Source organism: Cyprinodon tularosa, unplaced genomic scaffold (genome assembly GCF_016077235.1).
Source record: "Cyprinodon tularosa strain WSP-4 unplaced genomic scaffold, ASM1607723v1 ctg3, whole genome shotgun sequence".
NCBI classification, from domain to species: domain Eukaryota; kingdom Metazoa; phylum Chordata; class Actinopteri; order Cyprinodontiformes; family Cyprinodontidae; genus Cyprinodon; species Cyprinodon tularosa.
The window spans coordinates 1407145-1424734 of NW_024039007.1; the positions used below are offsets into that span (position 1 = coordinate 1407145).

At 38.8% G+C, this 17590-nt stretch overlaps 2 protein-coding genes across 7 annotated transcripts in view; both read left to right on the top strand.

The window, feature by feature from the left end:
- Nucleotides 1-5839, top strand: part of LOC119787522 (signal-induced proliferation-associated 1-like protein 1) — a 54266-nt gene extending 48427 nt beyond the window's left edge. For both annotated transcript variants that reach the window (XM_038291429.1, XM_038291430.1), the window contains exons 10-21: nt 37-288; nt 396-539; nt 628-776; nt 868-950; nt 1918-2336; nt 2823-3041; nt 3348-3510; nt 3938-4139; nt 4308-4460; nt 4841-4958; nt 5181-5259; nt 5366-5839. In XM_038291429.1, coding sequence (XP_038147357.1) covers nt 37-288; nt 396-539; nt 628-776; nt 868-950; nt 1918-2336; nt 2823-3041; nt 3348-3510; nt 3938-4139; nt 4308-4460; nt 4841-4958; nt 5181-5259; nt 5366-5509 — 2125 coding nt within the window. In that variant the 3' untranslated portion in view covers nt 5510-5839. The remainder of the gene's footprint in view (nt 1-36; nt 289-395; nt 540-627; nt 777-867; nt 951-1917; nt 2337-2822; nt 3042-3347; nt 3511-3937; nt 4140-4307; nt 4461-4840; nt 4959-5180; nt 5260-5365) is intronic.
- Nucleotides 5840-14051: 8212 nt separating this feature from the next.
- LOC119787516 (regulator of G-protein signaling 6-like) overlaps nt 14052-17590 on the top strand; it is a 74171-nt gene continuing 70632 nt past the window's right edge. For 3 of the 5 annotated variants that reach the window (XM_038291421.1, XM_038291422.1, XM_038291425.1), the window contains exon 1: nt 16705-16737. In XM_038291421.1, coding sequence (XP_038147349.1) covers nt 16720-16737 — 18 coding nt within the window. In that variant the 5' untranslated portion in view covers nt 16705-16719. Of the gene's footprint in view, nt 14443-14983; nt 15004-16704; nt 16738-17590 lie in introns of those variants that run through there. The other 2 variants (XM_038291423.1, XM_038291424.1) reach the window with 2 other exon arrangements.

Consider the following 17590-nt stretch of genomic DNA (forward strand, 5'->3'; position numbering starts at 1 on the left):
AACATTATTTTGAAGTGTTGCTTCGTTCCCTAACAGAGGCTGCTCTGAAATCTACCACATGCCTCTTGTGGACTATAAAAATCATAAAGAGGGCATGCCCTACGAGTTAAAGTTCCCCTTCCGGCCGACCAACAACAACAGCAAATGGCCGCGCAGCTCATCCAGCCCTCGTGCTGTCGCCTCAGGGGGAACCTTGATCAAGGCGCCGGCCTCAGACTTCAGTGAGCGCAACAACGCAGCTATCCCTCGCAGCGTGTCAAGCGATGGTCGACCTCTCCACCCGAAAAGGTATCAGGATGAATATAAATCTTTTATGCAGTACATCAGATGCACTGCATTCTTTTCTGTCTGGTTGCTGAATATGTCCTTAACGACATCCATATGTGTGCTCACAGATTTTCCCCAGGAAATGACAACTATGCTCTGGCCTGCTCCATTGTGATGGGTCGTACGTTGCACAGCACAAACTCCCCCTCCAACCTCTCCTACACAGACACCATGAGTTCAAACCACTGGAGGCAGAAGCCTATGCCTGATGGGTAAAGTCCATTTCCTGCGCCAACGTCTTTTTAGTTTGCAAGTTGCCTACACTGTGAGTCAAATGGTCCTTCTGTTGGTCCTGTGCAGGTTTAATAACAACAGCCAATCACCTGTAACGTCGGTGCGGCAGGGGGGCGGTGATGGTGTCAATGGAGCCAAAGTTTGTTCTGCTGTCGGATGGTCCAGACCTGTGGACGGCGACGCAGCAAACAGACTGGGAGACAAAACCAGCTCAGGTTAGCAAAATTCAAAGATTAGGAATAAAACCATGAATGTTTTTAACAGTTTAATTGTTGATGAACTTCTGTTTTGTTTTTTTGTTTTTAGATACTGTAGTTTCTAAGATTGTGATTCCTCGGCTCCAGCCATCAGATCACAGCAGCCGCCAGTCGCCAAACAAAAACATTAAGGTCAGCAGCAGCTATTTTAAGGCAGAATGTAAAGAAACCTTACAAAATGTGTTGCAACTATTTAACTTTTTTAATGTCTCAAACATAAATCTCAGTGAATTTTATAGGGATCATGTGTGATAGACCAAAGAGAGGCATATCGTTGTGAAAATTGTTTGTTATATTAACATTACAGTGAAGCAAAGCTCTTAATTTAAATCTTGGAGACTTGTTTACAGCTGTATTCAGAACTTATGTGTTATGCTTTACAGAACCACAATTCAGAGTAATTACAGCTGCAGACATTTGGTGGGATCTCTTTACTAGCTTGTCAACATCTTGGCAGCTGATATTGTTGTCCATTAATCTTGAAAGTGAAGGACTTTAAATCTAACTCTTGGCTTTCTAATAAATGGCAATGCTTTGATTGAAATCCTGGCTGTATTTCCACGGCCTCCGTCCTACTTAATCTCTGCCTCAGTCTTAAGTTATTTTTAAACTTTAACAGGTTTCCCTCATCTTTGCATGTTTAGGTCTACAAAAAAAAAAACAATGGATCTTTTCACCTTCCAAAAAATCCAATTTAAGCGTTTTCATATGTGGTACTAAATCAGATACATATCTATTAGATTTCATAGGATCTGCAGCGTAAATGGTCATTGCTAAGACAGAGTCGGCTCTCAGCAGCTTCATCCCTGATGGGATTTAGAAATGGCTGCTGTAAAAAGTTAAGCCGTTTTTTCTTCCCTTCCTTATTTGTGGTCATGATTCTGTCTGGTCCCATCATTGCAGTGTAATGAGTGCGCTGCTTTGTGACCTTTACCTTCTCCTGGTCGCTTCAGGAATCAGCCTGCTCAGATGGAGGTCACATATAAATAGTAGTGTTAATCACCATTCTGGGGAGAAATAAAATGGATTTCGGCAGAAAAAAAAATCTAAATAGTTCACTCCTTTACCTAACTGAAGGTTTTCCTTCTCTGTAAAACAGGCTGAAGCTCCGTATTCATCCAGCCACTCGAGCAGCAACACTCTTTCCAGCAATGCCTCCAGCTCAGCGCAAAGCGACGAGAAGTGGTACGAAGTCGGCTCCAGATCCGGAGTGCGAAGCGACCTGGAGATCAACGGATACCTTCAGGGCACATCCACCGACAGCGGGATAGACGCCAGCTCTTTTACCGCCACCCAGAGCAGCACAGCCTCCTCTACTGGTGCCTTCAGATCCAAGGAAAAAGTTCCATGGCAGGATGAGGCAGGAAGCTGTGAGAGAGCGTCCAGCACGTCGCCTCCAACACCAGACTCTCTTGTTCCTGCAGGAGGCAGTGAGAGAACAGGGAAGAGCCCAATCTGCTTTACAGTGGTTCCTGATGACACCTCCTACAGTCCAAACGATGCAGCATCCCACTCCAGGTGGGCTGCTGTTTTCTTTTTTTCAGCATGTGCATTTTTAACTTTTTAATTAGACTATTTCCTCATAGTTTATGCTTTCACATAAGAGCAGAGAGGTGGAAGTATGTATATGCCTTGTTATCTGTTGGAGCTCAGCACTACTCTCTCATCTCTAAAGTTCTCTTCTTTTGAATCAAGAAAAACTATTTTTTAATAGTAACTCAACCCCAGCTCACATCAATGCTACAGCTGTGTTATTATAACACAACAGAAGAAAATTAAAGTGAAGAATAAAAGAGAGTGGTGTCCTGTTTCTAACCCTGATTTAATTTTCTACTGCTGTCTATATGGTAAGGTGCAATTATAAAACATTGGAACTAAGCAGCAGTTGATTTATTGTCACCAAAATCTGAAGAGTTTGATCTTTTATGGTATTTATCAAGACTAACTGATCCAAGCAGCAGTAAAATGATGATGATAATATAATCCCACCTTTCAATGCTACAGCACAATCAGCTCCGGTCACTCAGGAAGCCCGATGGGACAGGACTGCAGCGCATCGTCACCACAGAGCGAAACATCCGACCTGTCCCCCACATCCCAGAATGCTCAGGCCTCAGGAACCAAGAGCTTCTATCCTCGCCAGGGAGCAACTTCTAAGTACCTGATTGGCTGGAAGAAGCCTGGAGGAACTGTGAACTCTGTGGATTTTAGCAACACTCGCAAGTAAGCCAGAAAAAGTATATATATTTTTTTCTATAGATCTTTGAATATGATGGAGCATTTAACAAAGTAGGCTTAAAAAATGCAAGTGAACAGCGCCCTCTTGAGGCTTGCCTAAAGTTATTGGCTTCTGTTAATATGATCATTAGGAAAACCTTTTCTGGGATGTTAAGGCTGTATTCACCTTCTTTACTTGTTGGCAGCTCGTGTTCTTTCTGTATGCTTCTACTAGAACCCTCCTGTTTTTCTTATTTAAATGGGTTAATAAGATTTTGTCCAACTAAAACCGAGTTTTGCTTCGGTCTCCAGGCGTCACCAGAGTGACGGTCTGTTGGGTGGTCAACCTCAGCTCAGGGCCAATCTCCGTGGCGCCCAGTCCCCCCAGCGGCAGACTGCCAAATCCAGCCTGGAAGAAGACCTGAAGAAACTGATTACTCTTGACAGCCCACCACCTAAAACAAATGAAGAGAAGGTAACAAAAATCCAGTTTTTGAATTCTTGTGCTACCTTTTTTACTCCCAATGATTTCTAACTTACTTTGCTTCCTGTTAGTTTATGATTGGATAAAACGGCAGAATTACATCAATACAATAGAAATGGAACTCTTAGATTCACAGGTTACAAGCCTTGAAAAATACTTAAAAAAATAAACAAATTGAAAATAAAAAAAAACTTTAAGCTAAATTAATTGGCCTCTTTTATCAAAACTACCTCAAATTGATGTGCATCAGTGATGATCAGAGAAGTTCCACAGGTGGGATGTTTAAAAAATGACTTACATTGGTTGACACTGATATTAAGGCCTTGATTCATTTTTAAAATTGGATCAAAGTGAGAGCAATATACATATATATATATGTTAACCTTCCATTATTAATCTCTTCTATGTTTCTCTGAAGCCGTTATTCCCGGGCCCTCCTCCCAGCCGGCGCTCCCTTCAGAGGACACTTTCAGATGAGAGTATTTACAGCGGACAAAGGGAGTCTACCTCCAGTGGACAGTGTGACGCATCCACTGACCTCCTCTTCACCTGCTCCACCATCCCGCGCTCACCTACTGCGCGACACGGCTCCAGTCGACGAGCCTCACACAAATCACTCGGTGAGTCTTTTCATTTCATTGCAATACTGAATGAACCAGATATATTTTTTTATGATGTAGATTTGGTTTTCTGAAGGAACATGTGGGGAATTCAGCATCACACTCATAAAGTAATGGTGGAATCCATAGGGTTTTAATGTTCGTTATTTATCCTGCCCCCCCCCCCAGGAGATTTGACCGCCCCAGAGAGCTCAGAGCTGGAGCAGGAGAGGAAGAGGAAGCAGGAGCTGCAAGATCCTGCACTCATGCCCCTACCTGACACCGGAGCCGATGGCCCACTGGACTGGGCAGATCTGGTGGATGCTGCAAAGGCTTTTGAGGGTTAGTTTAAGAAAAAAACTATTAACTGACTTCCGCACATTTATTTGATTTTAATGTATTTCAAGAAAAAATCAACTAAAATATGGGGATTGTTTATGTTTACTACATACTTTATTCCAAACTTATGACAAAAATACATATTTCCAGGTCATTTATCCCCATTTAATGTCTGACTAAAGTAAAATATGTGTGCCCTAAAATCATGGTCAGGTTTGTTTTTTGTTTTATTTTACTTTAAAAATTGACCAAAGGAATTTACAATCTAGAAAACAGTGTTTTTCCCAATTTTAACTGTCATTTGCACTTCTACCAGATGAGGGCAGCATTACTCTGTTTTCCTCATTTCTTCAGTTCTAACTTCACATTGTTGTGTTTTTCAGAGCAGAGACTGGTTTATCTAGCAGCCCAGGAGGAGAGCTCCACTGCTGAAAGCACATCAGCTGCCAGCCCCCAGCAGGCCGAGCCTCAGGCAGCTCCTCAGAGATCGCCCCTGCCAGGGTAAGAGGACTCAGGATATGACAAGACATCAATGTTTGTTTTATTTCCTTCATTTCCAGCAATGCTGTTGTCAGTATGGAAGATCCAGAGATCTTCATTCCCGTCAGACACATGCAGCTAATGGAAGCAATTATTTCCCTTTTCTGGCTGACTGGACACTAATCTTTAAAATCATCAGTTAGAGGATTGGGTTATAAATTAATGGCTTTTCCTGTTTTACAGAGAGATTCCCGCATGCTTAATGGGTAAATTGAGCCAGTTAGAGTCCATGGTGAAAGTCCTACAGGAGGATTTGAAGAAGGTGAGCTAGAGTGTATTATTCTTTTTGTGTTGACTGTGGAATGGAAGAAAATTGAATTGTTTTATATAAAACAATTTGATATATTTAATATTTTTTGCAATATTAGGAGAAAGATGCAAAGACTTCATTACAAGTTCAGATCCAAAGCCTGCGAGAGGACAACCAACGTCTCCTGGAAGAATCCTACAGCGCCTCAGCCAAGCTCAAGAAGTTCACAGAGTGGGTCTTCAACACCATTGACATGAACTGATGCCTGCAGATGTCGGCTGCTCTCCACTGGGAAGATAACCACTACTGAAGCTGATTTTAAAGCTTTTCTCCTTATCAAACCAGCTCCAACATTGCTTCCCATGCCATCGTACTTTAGCTTTGTGGATCTGTGGAAAATAATCATCATTTGCAAAAACAAAGGAAGACTTAAAGGAGGACAGAGAAAATGAACAGTTTTAGATTTTTTCAGCATGCACTCCCTTCTTTGGGAGTACATACAATTATGTAATGCTTTGATGGCATCCTTGCATGTTACAGAGGGAAATGTTGAAACTAACTTAAAGGGATTTAAAGCATCTGGTCCCACTAACGGCGCCAGTCAAAAGTTTACATTCCCCTCATCAAGGAATGGATCCTTTTGGACCGTTCTCTTTCCAGGATGGAATAATTATGCAACAAAAAACTCCTATAAATCTTAAAAACAGAAAGTTTACACATTTGAATGGAAAGCATGTTTCCTTTAATCAAATAATCAAATCTAGCCCTCTTTATATATACAAAAAGATTGAAGTCTATACATTTATATCTATATTTATTTAAACGCCCCATGGCAGGTTGAAGAGCAGCGACTTGCTTTTAAAAGCCACCAACCAGCTTCTTGCATAATTCTACATGTTTGACCATTTCCTTTCTTTCAGAAATTTTAAAACTGGTTGTTTTCCTGAAAACTTTGAAAGGAAATATTTGATGATGAACTTGTTTCAACCACTTTGCCAAACGCTTCACTTTATGACACAATGTAATTGCCATAGTGTAGCTAGCTTAACATCAACATGGAATGAGACTGTGCCAATCATAAGAGAAGGACTTTAAAAGTCTACTTCTTAAAGGTATAGGTAAGGATTTTTGCAAATATTTTAAAAGACTTTTCACTTAAAAAAAAAAATGCACATGAACAACCCTGTAGCCGCTTCCGAGAGGGAACACCTATTAAATGTGTGCGAGAGCCTATTTCTCCTCATGCACGCTCTGTTTAAAATGTGCTGTTTGCATTGCTCATACAAGCTTACTCCAAAAGAAGATTTGACATTTTTCTATGTCAGACTCCCCAACGGTAAGTGAAAAAGGGGTGGAGCACGTAGGACGGCCTTATGTAAACATATCACCAGAATGATTGACAATTAGGAGGACCACTTATTAAGATGATCCAGCTGGGAGAAAAAAAAACCTCCACTTTACCTTTAAGTTTGACTGAAGCTTACAGCTGCCCATGTGGGAAAGTCAGAGGCCTTCTGGAGGTTTTTATGAAAGATGAGATCTATGGATAAAATGACTAGAAAAACGTTTAGAAGAGTGAAGTTGGAGCTTAAAAAACCAATACATCTACAAACCCTCAATATGGGTCAACAGCATGATACAGGATTGTTTAACAGCCCAACCAGTGAATTCATTAATTTGAAATTGTGTTCTGAAAAAAACACACAAAAAACTTTTTTTTTCCAAAAGTGAAAACCTGAGTGATGTTAGGCATCTGCAGTTCCCCTGACCTCACTTCTGTTAAAAGATAGAAAATAGTCACTGAAGTCATAAACTTTACATTTTCTGATGAAACGAGTGGTCAAATATGCAGCTTAAATCATACTGGAAGATCTTCAATGGCTTCAAAAAGGGTTTAATTTTTCTGCAGCTAAAATACCTTTTACTTCATATTTTTTAGAATGTATATTTTAATCCTTTTACTCATTAGAAAAACACTTTAAATTTGAATTCTTGCTTTGGTAATTTAGCAAAGGTGTCATTTGTTTTTCGATTCAGCCCTAGATTAAACACCTAAGTGAGAGCTAATTATTAATAGAATAGAAACAACATTTATTGTCCCACAGTGGAAATTCAGGAGTATGAGCTGCAACATTAAAGGCAAAGAGAAGCATGCAAATAAACACACAAGTAAAGAAAATAAAAGATACTCAGACTAACTTTTGACCAACATGGTGACGTTTTTAGCTCACCAAGATAAAATTGAACAAATTGACAACAGTAGAGCTAAATAAGAAAATCCTTCTATGTTGCTCCAGATGAACAGTTTTATAAAAAAAATAAAAATCATAAGTACTTTCGTTACTGTTTCCCAACATCATTTATTTTTATAAGACAAACCAAAATAAAAATCCTAAAGCTATTTTTGATGGCTATGTAGACATAAATAGACAGAGCCTTGATATTATCACAGATTGAGGACTGTAAGGTTAAGAGCCAGTCTGTGTAAGCAAACTGCAGGTTAAACGATGCATGTTTAAAGTGAAAATGGTGGCAACCATAAAAATATATATATTGTACAAACACGGGTGCCATAAAGACACAAATATACAAATCATATGACTGTAAATATGTGAAGCTGAGCTTTATTTTTCTCACACCCTTCTGTGATGTAATAATATAAACATATATTTATTTAAAACAATGTTGCCCCAAGGAGTATGAGCTGTTTGATTTTCCTATGAGAAAATGTCCATCTGTAAACAGAAAAAAAATCCTTGTTCCAGATGTTAATAATTTAAATGCTTTTTGACATATAACATGTTGTCACCTCGCCTGCTGCAGTGGATATTTCAACATGTAACTCGCTACATGAATCTGACCCTGTCCTTTCATAGCATGTGAAATGGCCTCAGTCCGACTCTTAAGAGTATATTAAATCGGTACTTGTTCATGTATGATTACATAGTAAGGTATTGTGTAAATCCCCTAAATTCCAGCTACAGGTTTCTGTATAAACCTGTTTGAAATCCTAATACAACATTTGTTCTGTGGATGATCAAAGCCCTTATTTAAACCTCATTCTGTAGCCGCTTCCTTTTGTACTCAGACACAGTGCAACTGTATATAAGCAGAGTTTATTATTCATCAAAAATTTGCACCTTTAGTCTTATTTTATACATTTATTTTTCATGTAATTCTGCTTAACAGAGGAGGAGTGGAGGGTTATGCAGGAGGGAAATGAACAACACTCATCTGGTGGACTCAGAAGAGCCTGAGGTCCCTGACGGAGCAGATCACCCCTTTGCCTTCATTCTTAACATGTGTGACAGCATGTGATTCTTTTTCCATTGAGCTGTGATGTGTATAAAAAAAAAAAAAGTTTCTGTCTAGTAAAGATATTTTGTTGAATTACACCCTGAATGATGAGTGGTCCTTTGAAGCAGCAGTTTGATGAAACAGGTTAACACTTTGTGTTTGTTCCAATAGGAGCATGTGATGATGCTGCGGTTATTTAATGTGGCTTAACAAGTAATGTTAAAGCTGTCAGGAGGTGGCGGCCTGCTGTTGTGTGGTGATTAACACAGAGCTGCTGTTTTTCCACTGTGATTGAACAGGGGATTTTTCCTCACAGAGGAAAACCTGGACGGATCGGTTAAATTTTATAAACCAATAGATCCAGCATAAACAAGACCTCATTGATTGTGAAAGAAGTAATGTGATCCCTGTCAGCTGTCTGTTTAATTTAGGTTTATGTCACCCTATTCACAGTTATGTTCAAGAGAAAATTAGGGATTTCTCCTGATTTTTTTTCAAGATTTATACACTGAAGAATATCATCTTTAAAAGACTTCTGATTTTTTACAAGAAGCTTAAGTGACGTAGGGTACATCTTCCAACTTTTACATTCATGTTACAAGAACTTATGTAGCATTTAAGGTCCTAAAAACGTAACGGGGTGGCGAGGCCAGCACATGGGATTGTGGGATGCCATCTATCGAATACAGCCTCTGTTTATAGTGCATCAGCCCAAAAAAGGGCCTGCATTACAGATCCAGCACACCTAGCATATCTGTCCCACTCCAGCAGAAAAACAATACATCAAAACCAACTAGACTCACAGTTTCTTTCCCAAAACTATGAAAGTAATCTTCCCCCTGAACGCAGGTGCTAAAAATCAAACAAACCAGCAGCCAATTTCCTAGACTGTTTTGCTTTATTTTTTATTTTTTCTATTTTCCTGAATTTTTCTCTCTCCGTTCTATGTGTCTGTGATGGATGTATTTTATGTGTATTTTGCTCCAGTCTTACCTAAGGAGCCGCATGTTAACACTGGAGGAACTCCAATGATTCATTGTTCAGGTAGGAGAATGTGTCAATGGCTATTTTTGCATTTCTCAGATCTGTCCTTTACAGCAGTGATTTTCTCTACCTGGTGATCAATTCTTTCAGACAGAAGCAATGTTGAAGCCTGTGCCCAACATGCAGAATTGTATGTGTAGTGAAAGATGCTGCTCATATACCTGAACAGGTAAGATGGTGAAACATGGAGGTGGCAGACCCATGGTGTGGGGAGGCTTTTCTTCAGCAGTTACAGACGATGAGAAAACTGGTTACAGTTGAAAGATGGGTGAAACTAAATAAAAGATAATTCTGCAAAAGGACTGTGGAGGAGATCCAACTCAGAGCAATCCTAAACGGTAGGAGGGACGATAAAACTGTTCTTAAACATGTTCAGAATCTTAACTCTTCTTAACTTTACTCCTATTATTTGCAATCATACAATAAAATACCTTAGTTTCAAAATGTAAAAAAAAGTTCATCGGGTGTGTAAACTTCTGCAAGGCTCCCCAGATGTTTTCAAAAATATTTTAGAATTTTGATGTGGAATTATTTCCAAGTCTTTTTTTATTGCAGTTGTATTTCAAAAGTACAAAAGCTGCAAATAATTAATATATATTTTCAACCAATAATACACATGTACCTTCCAATGAATCTTTGTGTATCTGTGCTGCATCAGTCAACATTTCTCAGCTGTATCTGTTCTGCTTTGAATGGCCTGATGTGTAACAGTTCTGGTCTGGTGTGGCTCTGAACATGCTGTTCAATGATTTCCCAGTAATGCAGATTATAGCGGGGCGGCCCCCCTTAAAGCAGATTAAAGAAGTGGCTGTCTGTCAGCCTGCCTGTTCTACTTGTCTGTCTGATGGCATGCAGGTAGCAGATCACTAGTTTGTCTATTTAGTTTCAGTCAAAGGATGTGTTTCATTTTGCCCTCTTTGCACTGAATGCACAGAGAAGTAGCTTTAACGTAGGGATTGCAGAAGGTTGTGAATGAGGGCTCTTTTCTGCAATAAAGAGAAAGGTGTGAGGTAAGCACTAATCCTTTGGGCAAACAAATGCTTTCACACTCCACCAGGCACACACATATGAGAATGTGTTCCCTGGCTGGGGTGCCAGATTTATAGAGAACAGCATTTTTTTTTCTGCTTGTTTCCCCCCCTAAAGAATAAGAGCATGTTAAATAAATACAAATGCCTTTTTTCTTGCTTCATTAAAACTACATGCAAGGTGATTTTTGCAGAACTTGAAATATTAATATATGCAGTGAACCAAACAATCTCAGAAGCAAGAATGAAAAAGGACTAAAAACAGCAAAAAAAAAAAAGGAGCTATTGATGCGGTTTGCTGATGACTGGTGAACGGGCTTTGTCAACACAAACATCCAAGTCTTCGCTTTTTTATACTCTGTATGCATGCATTCACAAATTGGCCATGGCATGTCTTCTGTCAGATCTTCCCAGAGGCTGACTAGGATCTCATTTACTGCAAGAAAAAAAAGAAAAAAGAGGGGCCGTTAGATTGGATTGCCATTTAAGCTTCAACGATTCTAAAGTTTCCATGAGAAGAAGGAGGAAATGAAAGATTAGACTGGCAGAGATGCAGAAAGGAGGGCACTGTTTTTAGAGTCATGTGCAAAAATAGAAACTTTATTAACACCAGAAAATCTGATTCTTCCCTGCTTAGAAAAGACTCAGGGGAAGCATTGCACAGATTGGTTTGATTATAACTGTTTCCTTCATAAGTTAAATCAATATTTGAAAGACAAACATTTTGTTAACTTGCTTAAATGGGTGTATAATAACACAAAAATAATAAAATTTGTAAAAAAAAAAAGAAACAAAAAAAGTAGCTAGTATTAAAGCTATAGTATTTCACTAACCAACCATAAAACAAAAGCTATGTTTAAAGCCCAGAAAGTAAGAGTAGAAATATAGCAACCCTTTTGAACTTTTATATTAGCTGACCAGCTTTTTTCTTTTTTTTGTTTGTTTGTTTGTTTTTATTTATTTGAGTTAGGACAATGCACATTCATCAGCATAAAGCATCAATGTAAATATGCCAGAATTAGCACAACAGCTAATTTGCATCCGCTGTCCTAGGGCAGGTAAAAACAGTGAACATTAAACAAGACACTACAGGAGAGAACAGAGTGGACACATACAGATAAGATGCCAATAACATAAAATCACAAGTTAGTTAGTTAGTTTCCACTGATATTTTACAAATGCATCTTTGTTAATGAGCTGCAAATCTGATGCTGGAAGGCCCTCGTGCCATCACACTAATCTTTGGCTCCATCTACAAACTCTCTAATTTAAGTTACTTTAAAATCAATGTTACTGCGCATTTACACTGTGTTAAATTCACGCATTTTTAATTTGTGTAACTTCATGTCTAAAGCCATGTGTTTAATAAAAACTCTTGGAGCAACAAGTGGTCGTACATTCTGTGAACGTAGTGCTCTAGGAGGACAGGGAACTGTGTAATCCTCATTAGTGTGGAGAATTTAGGTCATTTTCTAATTGTGTAGGAAGCCAAAGCGGGTTTCTTTTTTTTTTTTTTCTAACAACACAGGAAAGATCTTTAACTCATCCTCCTCAGTAATCTATAGCTGCAGAGATTCGGAGGAAAATTTCTTCGAAAACTTTTAAGATACTCGGATAATGATGATGATTCAGAGCCAGCAGGAACAGACTTGAGAAAGCTTTTTAGCATCATCCAGACAAAATCTACATCAGATTTAATAGTGTAGTGCAAATAAAAGCAAACAGAGACTCACTAAATTATAGATTAGTATGTTTAGCTGCTTCTGTCATCTAACTCAAAATGCAAACATCATATTATACAGAGAATAAAAAGATGGTTATGACAGAAATATTCACATTACATATATAATACACATGTATATTACATGACACCGATAAAAAATATATTATCATAGAAATGTTATAATTTTACTTACATAATCTTGAGGAGCACTGCTAACTAGGCTGTTTTCCATCAGGGTGTCATTAGTCCACAAAGAGAGAGCTAGGACACTTAACTTTTAGAGTGAACTGCCTGTTCACTGAATGCTGTAGACGATGATATTAATAGAAAACTGAGTGAAAGGAAAAACTGTGGCAGAAGAGAGCATGCAGGGTCATGGGCGACTGCAGCCTTTTGTAAAGCGAAACCCATTTCAACTTCTGAGGAGATTCACACAGCGGGGACTGCAGCTGGAGACAGTGATTAAAGGTTTGGTCTTAATAAACTTCAGGTGTATCTAAACTGATTCCCTGACATCAACAATGAGGGTCCAGCACATGAGGACCAGCCAGATCCCCCAAAAGTCCAAAATAGGTAACATTTGCACATACACAGGCAGACATATTGAGGACATGGGCTACATATGTCAGATATCTTGTGTTAAACTACTTGACCAGAGCTGCTGTTGGATGTATCTTATCTAAGCTTATGAAAAGAACCTAACTAATTATCTGTGTTACAAAGTCTGTGTTTCAGATAAAATAAAAAACAAAGACAACATTTGCTTAATTTTCTTCTGTTTTGGATAATTTAGGAGTAAATATTAAATGCAAGTGCTGGACAACAGTCAGCACAGCTAAACATCAGCGCACTTCATACTTCCTTCAGCTCCAAGCTGCAGAAATGTTTGCAAAAGCAGCTCAGACCCAATAATAACAAATATATAGATACAAATATATCTATTTTTATTTTGCTGAGCTTATGCAATATTAAAATATATATAACTGGTTTCACTAGCAGGAGCTATTATCTATAAAATAACTTCTTGTTTGATGTCATTATGGTTACATTATGGTCTCCCAGCTAAGGAAAGAGTGAATGTTTGAGTAAATAATCATTAAAAAAAACTTGATATATTACCTTTTATTTTCCTAACCTTTGAGATAAGATTGTCAACCGCTGTTTTCAGCCATTTGTGCTGAACATGTAAACAGAACATTGTTTAAAGCAAAAAGCTCCAGCACTCAATCTTAGATAACTCCCTGAATAGCTGTAGAAAAGGAGGATGTTCCCTCATGGGCACCAATAAACAGATCTATTATTTAAATGCAGTCGACAGGTTTAACAGCGTGGATTGTTATTTTAATCCCAATAACTTGATTCACTATTGAGAGATACGTGTTTTGGAGAAGTGCTGAATGTTGTGCATGTTCTGTGTTACTATAGTCACAGTATATGCAGACCAGATTCATTGTTTCTTCTCTCTAGCATCAGTGGGCGCTGCTGCAGAGTGAATCTCTCTGTCCTCATTTTTTCTGCTGTTGCCTGTTCCTCTCATCCGTACACACCAAAACACACACATTCACACACGCATACATACTCTCTCTGCCAGTCTCTCTCCTCCCTCTTTATTCTTTCTAATTCCTTCATCCCTCCCACTTTTTCCAGCTTGATCAGCCCCTCTCCATTGCAGTGTCTTCTCTCTCTCTTCCTCTCTCTCTCTCTCTCACACACACTCACTCTTATGCTCTTGCTTGCTCGGTCTCTGGCACATGCAGACCGAGGGAGGGGAGGGAATGAACAAGGTGCACACATGTGAGGATCTCCTCAACTGCCAGAGCGAGGCAGGACTGGCAACGACAGAAGAAGAAGGGGAGGAGGAGGTCTACAGGAATACTGCAGTGGCCATCCAGCTTCCTTTTCTTCTGAGTTCTCACTCTCCATCTCTCCCTGCTTCACTGCTTTCGTCCCCCACCCCCGGCCCCGTCATCTTCATCCAGTCTTCCCTGCTGCCAGCCACACCATGAAGCCGCCTGCTGTTTGTTGCTAAGGGGGCAGCGGACCAGGGGAGCAGAGGGAACCAGACGATATACATTTTTTTTTTGTCTTTTTTTTTCTCTCCAGGTAATAAATGCATCACTGATGGCAACTGTCAGATGTCACAGATGTTGCATTGAACTACAGACAGGGATTGGGACCTTCAGTCGCAGTATGGTGCTTGGTGAATTTGGAGCACAGTTTGCATGCCCTGTGCACAAACTCTTCCCAGTTTATCCAGTTTGTTTCTGTCGCTGGCCTTGTTTATTTAATTCTTTACTGGGGCTTCTATCCTGTACATTTGTTTAATGTCTTCTTGTATTATTATGTGATAATGTTTCACGCTATGTATTGCATTTGTCTTCTTGAGGCATTGACCAGACACCAGGGGCCTAGTGTGGACTTTGGCTTTGCATGTTTGAACAGCTAAACTGGAAGGAAGGTGTTCTCTTAAATTACAGCTTCCTGTCCACAAGGGAACTATTTGCACACTTTTCTTTTCTGTGAGCAGCTGCTATGTAATCCATACTTGTCTGGCATTCTATATGGCCCTCGAGGCGGATGCAAAGATTAGCTGTCTGATGTGCTCAGACTCTAAAAGGAACACAAACCTTCTGGTGGCAATAACAAACAAAGAGGCGAGAACAGGTGATTACTTATTCACTCATGCACACCACCATTATCGGCAGCGTAATACATCTAAGTGTTCAACAGCGGATACAAAGCCTGCTTTCGTGTTGCTGTTTTGCAATCTAACCACGGACAGTTTTAATCAGTTGTTCCCGCTTTAACTTGCATCATTAAGTGGCAACAGTTATATTATAAATCTAACTCCATCTAGAAGATATGCCAGTGTATGAATTCATGTTCTTTGCAAAAGTGTTTACACTTCTCAGAATTTCCATTATAATCCTCTAGGTAAATGTTAAAGATAAATATGCTTAGTAAATATTTATTGATATTTTTACTGCAGGTAAATCTGCAGGTTTTTTGGTTATGTTTCTACCAGAATTCCATATTTGAATTTGACAATTAAGGATAATTCTTTTTTGTGAAATCCATCAACCTTATTCTGATGGAAGGAGGCAACTCTTGAGGGGTATAGTGAGAGATGTTCTTTTTCCGAGTGGATCATCAAAATAAGTGGTCCTCCTAATTGTCAATCATTCTGGCGATATGTTTACGTAAAGCCGTCCTATGTGCTCATCCCCATTTTCACCTAACCCTAAGCCCAGAAATACCTGGCTGCCAAGAATTACCTCCCCTCTCGCACACTGATGAGAAAACTGAAACATGAACGAAAAGAGAACTTTTAAACATATTCTAAATGTTTTCATATTTCTTATGCATGGATGCGCTAAGATAGAGGGTTTTGTGGAACAGATACATTCAAATGACTGAGATTTTTGTACTTGTATGGAGACATGTTTTAGTTGATGGTCTACAGTCATTGTCTGATAAATATATTCTCTGCTCATTGGATAGGATTTCCCGCTTTTGCTATCAACATCATTCTATATCACTTCTGTAAAAACATTAAGAATATGTTTAAAAGTTCCCTTTTAGTTTATATTTCAGTCCGTTCTCATCAATATATGAGGGTTTAGGGCGATGCATGCTCCCATGACAGGGGAGGTAATTCTCAGCAGGCAGGTATTTCTTGGCATTTATCTGTCCATCAAAACTCTCAATTTTAGGGCATCCATGCATAATAAATATGTAAATCTAAAGAATATAGTATTTCTCTTCATAACGCCGGTGGTGAGTCTGACATAGTGGAAAAATTGTAAATGTTCTTTTGGAAAGTAACTTGTATGAGCGATGCAAACAGCAACTTTTAAACAGAGCGTGCACGAGGAATAGGAAATAGGCTCGTGCACACACTTGCATGCGTTTGTTGTGCATATGTTTTTTTTTTAAGTGGAGAGGGCGGGTCTTTTATGAAACAATCATGAAAATCCTCCACTATACATAAAAATTTTCTAAGTCTTGACTTCACTAACTAGTGACATTAATATTCTGTGATCAAAAGGCTACCATCGTAACTGGCTGTATTCTTAGGTTTATTGTCCTGCTGGAGAATAAACCTTTTAACCAGTCTCAAGTGTTTTGCAAATCCTGAAAATTTTTCATTCAGTATTCCAAATTACTATACGACTGTAAAGTACAGATATACACAAAAAAGAAAAAAAAGTACATTGACATAAGCGTAGAATATGAGTCTCTAATGTGCAGTGGTAGGTTGTTCCACAGTTGAGGAGCAGCACCAGAGAAGGAGGGCGTCCACTCTGAGCTTTTTCTTAGAACTTGGTACCTGCAGGAGCTGCTGTCAGCTGATCTGAGGAACCAGGAATATAAGCAGGGATGAAGAAGCTCAAAGAGGTACAGCAGGGCAAGATCAACGGACCACAATTTCCATATGAGATGTAACAGTCCGGTGCTTTTTCTTCTTAGCCCAGATAAAATACTTCTGATGTTTTCTCTAGTTCAGGAGTTTCTCGGCCTTAGAAAAGCAACATTTACAGCCCTTGTGTGGAATTCGTCTGTGCAAAGTGGCTCTTGATGATCAGAGTTCAACCTCTGTTAACTCTTTGAGAATTAATTCTTTAATGAATTTAAATCAAAATTTTTTCTTGAGGTTGTGGTTATTACTTTTGCTGGTGCAGCTTTTGGTAGCTACCTTCTTTCTATGAATACTCTCAGACATAAGACTCTGCAAACAACCAGCTTCTTTAGCAATGAATGACATTTTGTGGCGTACCCTCCTTATGCAAGGTGTCAATGAGTTTCATCTGGACGTCTGTCTGGTCAGCAGTCTTCCTCATGATTGAAGAGTTACTGCTGTATGAGGGTACGACATCATGAGTTTCCATCCTTAACTTTCATGATATTTTAATTTTCTGACACTATGAAATTTTGGTTTCATCAAAGCAAGAAAATAAATAAATAGATAAATATGAGAAATAAAAGATTGACATATTTCATTGACATATTTCATTTTTAGAAATTAGTGACTAAAATCTTTTCATGACAATGACATCCTTTTGAAATGTACCTGTAAATAAATGTAAGATTTGGTTGCAACAAATTTTATTTATGTTTTAGAAAAAAGGGGCTGAAGGTAAATGCATGAATTTAAATTTAGCTTTTCTTTTTTATTCTATTTGTAAAACCCCTTGATAACCATCTATTATTTCCTTTAGACTCTAGCTTAATGCAGTAATCTGTCTTAGTT